The sequence below is a fragment of the Prunus mume genome, linkage group LG4, assembly GCF_029339155.1.
Source record: "Prunus mume cultivar Tortuosa linkage group LG4, ASM2933915v1, whole genome shotgun sequence".
Classification (NCBI taxonomy): domain Eukaryota; kingdom Viridiplantae; phylum Streptophyta; class Magnoliopsida; order Rosales; family Rosaceae; genus Prunus; species Prunus mume.
The window spans coordinates 12778627-12786702 of NC_142701.1; the positions used below are offsets into that span (position 1 = coordinate 12778627).

General features: G+C 36.9%; 1 protein-coding gene across 1 annotated transcript; it reads right to left on the minus strand.

The window, feature by feature from the left end:
- Positions 1-782: 782 nt before the first annotated feature.
- Positions 783-6733, minus strand: LOC103327709 (WD-40 repeat-containing protein MSI4-like). Its single transcript, XM_008230075.3, has 15 exons — positions 6416-6733; positions 5930-5993; positions 5369-5455; positions 5171-5233; positions 4265-4330; positions 4048-4122; positions 3653-3728; positions 3124-3349; positions 2835-2916; positions 2612-2685; positions 2299-2410; positions 2099-2173; positions 1905-1984; positions 1397-1496; positions 783-1239 (listed from the first exon to the last, which is right to left on the minus strand). Exons 1-15 carry the CDS (start codon positions 6544-6546, stop codon positions 1144-1146), a joined length of 1407 nt encoding a protein of 468 aa, XP_008228297.1. The 5' UTR covers positions 6547-6733; the 3' UTR covers positions 783-1143.
- Positions 6734-8076: the final 1343 nt, after the last annotated feature.

The following is an 8076-nucleotide window of genomic DNA, read 5'->3' on the forward strand; positions in this document are numbered from 1 at the left end:
TTAACCACATCTACAAAGCTCAAATTAAACTAAACATTTTGTCAATTTTACTGATATAACGTGTGGGAGGCATCCACAAAATTGAACTTTGACAAACGACGTAAACTAGAGTAGAATCAAAGCCATACGAAATGTAATTCGATTGTAGAAATTATCCTTTTTTGGTTGGGAAAAAGGTGCACCTTTAGTTGACAAAAATTAACGCAATGAATGCAATGTGTCAACGGGTCTAGCCTAGTGAAAAATAGTATGGACTTGCAAATTAGAGGTTACATGTTCGAACTTCCATGACATCTTGGCTCTGTGTGTGAGAAATCCCCTCCTTATAATTTAGTCTATCGTTTGTACTAAAAATAATAATAAAAAAATCAACACAATATTTAAACCATTTTATTACGTTTGAAAAACAGATGCACGGTTGTTGATTATATAGATTAAAACGGAATCTAATCAAACAATACATACAAAGATAGGTCACCTAAATAAAAGTTTACTTAAATTATGCATGATTTTCTAAGTAAATATATTACTAATATATTTTCTCCTTCAATAAGTACAAACCCTCTCTATTAAGCAACCATATGGTGGGCACCTGGCATCGCACCTCATAGAAAACTAACCCATCATTGATTAACTTTAGAACAGTTTAATATTGAATCTTATAACATTGATATTTGCTTTTTTCTATCTCTATCGAAAATTTGTATACGGACGGATTCAACTTAAGCCTATAACTTGAAGCTCATCATATCTTAGGCTCAAATCAATAACACAAACTCAGATGAAATCCAGTTAAAATCCAATCCATGACCTGAAAGAGGCCGCTAAGCATCAAGTTCAAGACCCTTTTTACAGGCCTCTAAGTTTCAAGTTTCAAGTCTTGTGGGGTTAATAAAAATTCATACGGGGTGTACTTGTACGTAACAATCATAGTCAGATTTTCCGAGATAGGTTCTACTACACCGCCTACTGAAAAGAAATGCTACTACACCAAATGAAAGAAAAGTTGTACTTTTCTTTTTTGTTTCTTAAGATGGACTACAGACTAGGGGAGAAGGGGCCATTGCCTTTGCAGACCGGTTCGAAAGATTAAAGAAAGAGGGTTGAGTTTATCCAACGTTTTCTGGAAATGTGCAGGAGACATCACGCCTGGCATGTCATTAGGTGCGATTTGAACGTATCCAGCTCTGCGAGGACCTCTTCCTCAGGCCTGTAAATCAAATCAATCATCCGCCATATCTGCAACATAAAAAATAACTATTCATCAAACACTAAACAAATATTATGCATTTGTACATAACTAAGCAGGAAAACATGAGAGAGAGAGAGAGAGAGAGAGAGAGAGAGAGGCCTGCTTACAGATACCCTGTAAGTTTCTTTAAAAAAATTTTGTTACCTGGAGTGTACCACCACCTCCGGTACTTCCACAATCATCAGAAACACTAACTATTGTCCACGGATCAGATGCATTCCAATGAAAATCAACAATCTTGTCCCTACCATGCACAAATCAAGCTCAATATAGCAAATGAAAGTATTGTAAAAGTAACAATACAAGGTTGCAGATGCTTCCCCAATATTACTATGAGTACATAATTATCCAAATAATATATTTTTCTAATATAAATAGTAGCTGATCAGGCCAATTTTAACATATGATACAGTTTTCCCATAATGGTTTGCATGAGCCCCCCCATTTAATAAGTTCCCCGTAGGAATAAAGTAATACAGTGACAAATTGATAATACACAACCGGGTAAACAATTGCACATGCATAGTGAGGAGTTAGCTGCCAGCATCATCAAGCAGAAAGATCTCCACACACTAAATTGCATGCATGCACTTGTTATCTCCATTGTAAACACTGCCAATCTCCTAAGACCATGAAAATAAATCATACATACCTATGACCAGCATGTCGGAAGAACAATCCTGGAGGAGCATTTGACGGCTTTGATCCAACAGAGTCTTGCTTCTTACCAATCTGAAAGGCAGCAACAATTTTTATTATTATTTTTTTCCTCTCAATTTAATGGCACGGGTAGGAAGGAATTAATAAATCAGAACTTTTTGGGGAGTGAAATTTATAGCTTCACACCTTTTCATGATCCCAGATGTTTAAAACACCATCCTCAGCAGAACTCCCAAAGACAGATGACTTGTCAGGAGACCACTAGAACAGCAACAAAATGAAACACAAACAAACAAAAATAAAATAAATGTAATTCTCGAGGAATATAATAAAAAGCAATAAGCAGAAACAAAGTTAATGAAGAAGCTAGAACATTTTCCTGGCACCTGTACACAGAGGACAGCTGCATTATGACCCTCAAATGTATAAATGGGTGATCCAACTTGCCCGGAAGTGAGGTTCCGGCGATCAAACATGCGAACAGTATTATCAGCAGACCTAAAACGTAAAAGCAAACTGAGATAAGTGCAACCAAAGAGCGTGATTTCTGTGTGACAATTTAATTTTTTTATTTTTGCATAGGTGCAGAAACTAAAATTCCAAAACAGCAATATAAAGATCGCGATCAGGACAGCAAAGTTCTTATTTTGCACTGTGGACAGCAAAGTTAATCTGGTAAATCATGAAAGATGCAGATACCCTGTAAGAATGAGATTGACGTCATTCGGATTCCAATCAACACAATGAAGATCAGCATCATGAGCTTTCTCAACCTGCTCAGATAAGTAAATGAATACGAATATAAGAAACGCACATCAACATTAAATAAAAATTACCTCTAGAACTATACTTGCACACATGTAGAGAGAGAGAGAGAGAGAGAGAGAGAGAGAGAGAGAGAGAGAGAGAGAGAGTACAGAACCTTGACAACTGGACTAGAGCCAGCTCTTGTATCCCACAGTATGAGGCAAGAATCATCGCCTACACTACAGAACTCTTGTGCACTACAACACATAAATAACAAACAGAAGAAAACATTCGAAAAGTGAATTAGTACCATCAGCTTAAACTACTAAATCTTCATTGAGAAACTTCCTCACCCAAGAAGAAAAAGTTATAGATGCCAGCGCATGGATGGAAATAAGGTGTGGCAGTGCCAACAAAACAAGTCGAGAATCATGAAATGCATTTGATGATTGATCAGCACATACCTAGTTGGGCAGAATTGCACATCCTCAACAGTATCCCCATGCCCTTGATAGATACCCCGTGGCTCAACAGAAGGGCTGTCTGTGGGTTTGTCATTACTCCCACCAGTCTTAGAGGCATGTTTAGCATTGGCACCTCCAGATCCTGGAGACCTTGCAGACCCTGGATCTGATGCTAAAGATGAGATATGATCATGAATACTCCACAAAATCACTGATTTATCCTTCCCTGCGCAAAGATCTCCCCCATTCAGAAGACACAAGGAAAGTAGGAACATGGCTCATGCAGCGTGTAAATCATTTGCATGGATGCATTGAAGTTTAAACAAACACAAAAGGTAAAAGAAGCGAATTGTATTCACAAAAAAGGCAAACTAAATTAATTATATTACCAATGCAGTCCAATTGATATTAGGCTTCAAATAATAGCCCTTTACACATTGTTTCCTACCTTATATGTTTCCTACCTTATCAGTTCAGTTTAAATAAACAAAGCAATGAAACATACAACACTAAAATAGAAACTCCCAACCTCCAGAGAGCACAAAGGGTTCAGAGTGGCACATAGCAAGAGCGAATTCGGCATAATCTTGATGACCAGTCAATAGCTGCAAGATGATGTCAAAAATTTAGTAAGCACCTATCCCAAAAAGGAGATAACATATAACAAGGCCATTGAAATGAATGAATTATAATTTAAGTATATGGTGATTATGACTATGATGACGGTATTAACAATTATTATAAGTTATAATATAACTATCCAAAGATTTAAGAAGCCCATAGTTGGTGCAGATCTAAAGGTAAACCATTTGGAGATATTGAAACATAAACAGCCAATTATGCACCATGCAACAAATACCAACTGAATCAATCAAAGTAAAATGCAGCGAGGGGAAAAATTAGTTTTCTCTAAACAGGGCAGACCAGATCTGGCCGAGAATTTGAAGCTCCCAGGACAGCATGTCGATTAGGTTGAGCCTCAATATCCCAAATGAGAACCTGTTACATGTTCAAGAACTTTATCCACCTCGTGATCAACCAGTCTATATAAACTTTAGAATACAAAATAAAATTAACAACTGTAACTGAAAAGCCCTTGAATACTCATCCAAAAGAATAAAACATGAAACTGAATGCTTACATCAGGACTGTCAGTGTGTGTGGCCACTATCTTACTATTCTGTGGGAGTTCCCTTATTCTGTTCACCTGCAAAACATAATCATAAATTGCTGACAAAATCCAAGCTTTTTATTGCAGTGGAATTAGAAGCAAATATCTTGAACATGGGCTTACATCAATTTGGATTTGGAGGAGGGTGGGGAATTTTTGGGGTTATGGTTCAGTGGTTTTGCAGACAGTTGATCAAACCGAATGATTTCCAACACAGAGAAGGTAATAAGTGCAATAGTGGATGGATGAGTTTCCAACTATAGTTGGTTTCATTCCTTTCCAAATAGCATTAAAATTTGCATACAAAAGTGTAATGGGCATTTCAGTCAGCATCCGTAATGGAAAATGCATAGAATCTTTTCATCATTGTGGGTCGTGATTTTCAAGTACATTAACTACATATCTTTAAAGCATCTTAGAGGTATTAATTTCCATTAGCTTGGTCCTGAATTTAATAGTAGTTATTCACAACGCATACCCAATTTGGTCTAGGCATTAGTATTCCCGCATGGAAAAAGACTTATACATGCAAATCTCAAAGAATAACGTAAAGATCAATAACTCGTAGAAAGAAACATAAATTTAAATGTATGCCACCAATGAATCAAATGCACAGGCTTAACACTATAACGGAGACTCCTATAATTCACTGATCCGTTATTTAGAAGAAACTATTTCCTTGGCATGTTGACTATTTCAATCAGCAAGTGTTCATATATAGTTGAATGCTTTTCATCTTTACAATATAAACTACTTTCCATTTCCAATAATAGAAATTATCCTGAAAAGGTATCGGCAATTACATTAAGCAACCTCCTTAAGAACTCATTGAGCAGAAAAGACTCTAAGCAGAGTCATTTTTAAATTAGAGTATACCTCACCAGGATGTATAATAGTTTTATACTTTTTTACAAAAGGAGAGCGTGCTTCTTCATTGAACTGTAAAGATCAAGCAAAAGATACCGTAATTTGTCAATAAATGAGTTAACAATTTAAGGGATATCAGTTTAAGGCAAGAAAATGAAAGGCATCAGTGAACAGAAAGATGCATATTGATTTTCACCATGACGCAACCTGTGATATGTGCTCTGCAGCTGCAACCCTAGGTTTGACAACTTCACAGTTCGCAATGACAAGTGTATTTGGAACACTGCCATCAGTCTGAACAAAAACACAAAGGTAAGCAAAACACGGTACAAAGATAAAGAGACTAAAAGAAACAAGATATATATTCACATAATATCAACACTACATCAGCAGGTAAGTAATTGCAAATGCCAATGATGCCAAAGAAATGATAAGTAGATATAATATAATATTATATGATTAGGGAACACTAATTTTATGCATAGCATTGACAGCTGAAAAAATCATTCCACATTACATCACAAATATCCGACACACCACTAACAAGTAATGTTCAAACTTAACATTGCAACGCTAGTGGCACATGATTATAAGCATACGATTATCTTAATGAGGAATCTTGACTGAATTAGTTGCTTTTCGAATAAAAACAATTACAACATTTCTATGGGTAATTCCTTTCTTCCTTTTACAAATTTTTTTGGAAGCCTCCTATATCAGCAACTGACAAAATGAAGATTCAGATGCTACAAGAGAAAATCATCATACCTGTTCGGAAAGATACAGGCGCTGACGGTTCTTGTAAGTGGCTTGCTCTAGTTGCGGACCCCATCTACAAAAACAAAAGCTAAAATGAATCAAACTTTTATTCACTTAAAGTTAAAGGTGAACAATCACAAATGAAACACCAATACATCAAACCAAGCAGCTTCAATGTACCTCCTTTTGCGAAGGCACGCAGATTCCACAACATCAAAAGCTCAAAATAAGCACAACCATTACAAAAAGCATACATTACACCCAGATCAACAAGACAGCACATTTTCCCCAACAATTTACTTTTCTTTAACTTCACGCACATTATCCCCAAACCCAAACAGTATATAAACCAAAAACGGAACTAATTAATGCTTGTAGAAACACTAGATATACAGGGGCCATCGACATTGTGCTAAATCAAGAGATTAACTAGATCAAAATACGAACGTTTTCAATTAAAGAAGAAGAAGGAAACCCTAGAGGGAGAGTACGAACCTGCAAGAGAGAGAAGGCCAAACGAGGTTGTGGTTGGCGAGCCAGTCGTAGAGCACTGGCACCAGCGACTTCCACTGTGTGTATCTCTCGTTCACCGTCTCCTCCGCACCTTTCCCTCTCATTTCCTTCATCTCACTCTCGCCAAAACTCTTCTTTTCCCGCCAATTATATATATAAATGTATATATAGGTCAAACTTACACTTGCAGAGCCGTATATACAACAGTGTTCAGGTGAGTGAGCGAGCGAGTTGTGACTCGGTGCGGCCTCGATTACATGGAAAGGAGTAGGTGCGGGGCCCCTGTCAGCTGCCACCTGTAACTATAATTAATGCCCGCCGTCCCATGCCGATTTTATACTTACATCTCGTTTCAACGAACGACACTTGATATTGTGTCGTTTGATTGTTGGGCCTTAGATTGCCCTACTAATCTTTCATTATTTGGTCGTCGACAATCCCCACTTGGCCAAGTAGTACATTTGTCTGGGAAGACGACGAGCTCCGGGTCCAACGAGTCAAAAGGGACATTGGCCTTTTGCAGTTGGGTATATAGCCACTTCTTGTTGTCCCGTTCTTTTTATTTTGGCTGTTTAATTTGTTCTTGTCTCAAAACTTGGTGAAAACTCTTATCAACAACACTCATGCAGAAACTATGACAATGCAAATATGAAATTATCATATGGAAGTTGTCTTTTAACGATCGGAACTATCTATATTTTAGGTCATCTTTCAAGGATTTTTTTTAGAAAAAAATCAGTTCAAATTGAAAGTTGTCTGGTGGTCTAGTCTAACATGTGAATTTAAAAAAAAAACACATTTCATTAGATAAACAAAATTGCTGATAATAAATTACTAAACGATGTCCTTTTTTCTTTTCTTTTTTGGCGTCTGAAAGCAAGTTTCATTAAACTTAGGGATGGTAAAAATCCCCGTCGAGGCGGTCCCCATCAGGTCCTCTACCCAAACGGGGAGATTTGGCCAAATGAGTATCGGGTATGGGATCCCCAATTTGAAAAATTCCCGATGGGTATTGGCGTCCCTATCCCCGAACCCGACCCGAAAATTTATATGTTTATATTTAAATAAATAAATAAATATAATTATAATATTTATGTTTAACCTTAAGTTAACATCTCTCTCCTAATTCTTCCTAATCTTGTTTGGAATTTCATATTGGAGTGATTTTGAATAGTTGAGTTGAACTTTATAGTTAATTTGGATGTGCTGAATGATAAATTAATATGAAACTTAATGTTAAAATATATGATAAACTTTTTTTGTGTAAAAAAAAATTAGGATTCGGGGCGGGTATAGAGGATAGTCCCCACAGTGACGGATGGAGATTCCCAAACCTATTAAACGGGATGGGTTCAGGGACAGGTGGGGATGGAGAGCGGGGATGGGGATGATATTGTCATATCCGGCCCCTACTCGACCCGTTGCCATCCATAATTAAACTTGAAGAATGTAATAAGGCCTATTTACATAAAGTAAGCTTAATAACATCCTATTAGAGATATTTAGGCATGTCTCATTTTTGGTAAATTCCAAAAAGAGAAAATTGCCTATATCCTCCATTCACAAAAGGCGAGCCCATCAAAATTAAAAAGGCTGAATGCCCAACCAACAACCGACCAAACGCCAAACATGGTGGTGGTGGA

What these genes read in the sequence shown, in the direction of transcription:
- LOC103327709 (XM_008230075.3), bottom strand. Translation starts at nt 6,546, where the DNA reads ATGAAGGAAATGAGAGGGAAAGGTGCGGAGGAGACGGTGAACGAGAGA. An exon ending in TGGCCTTCTCTCTCTTGCAG is followed by an intron (nt 5,994 to 6,415) that starts GTTCGTACTCTC and finishes TTGTTTTTGTAG; the next exon opens with ATGGGGTCCGCAACTAGAGC. An exon ending in GTGCAATTCTGCCCAACTAG is followed by an intron (nt 2,917 to 3,123) that starts GTATGTGCTGAT and finishes TATGTGTTGTAG; the next exon opens with TGCACAAGAGTTCTGTAGTG.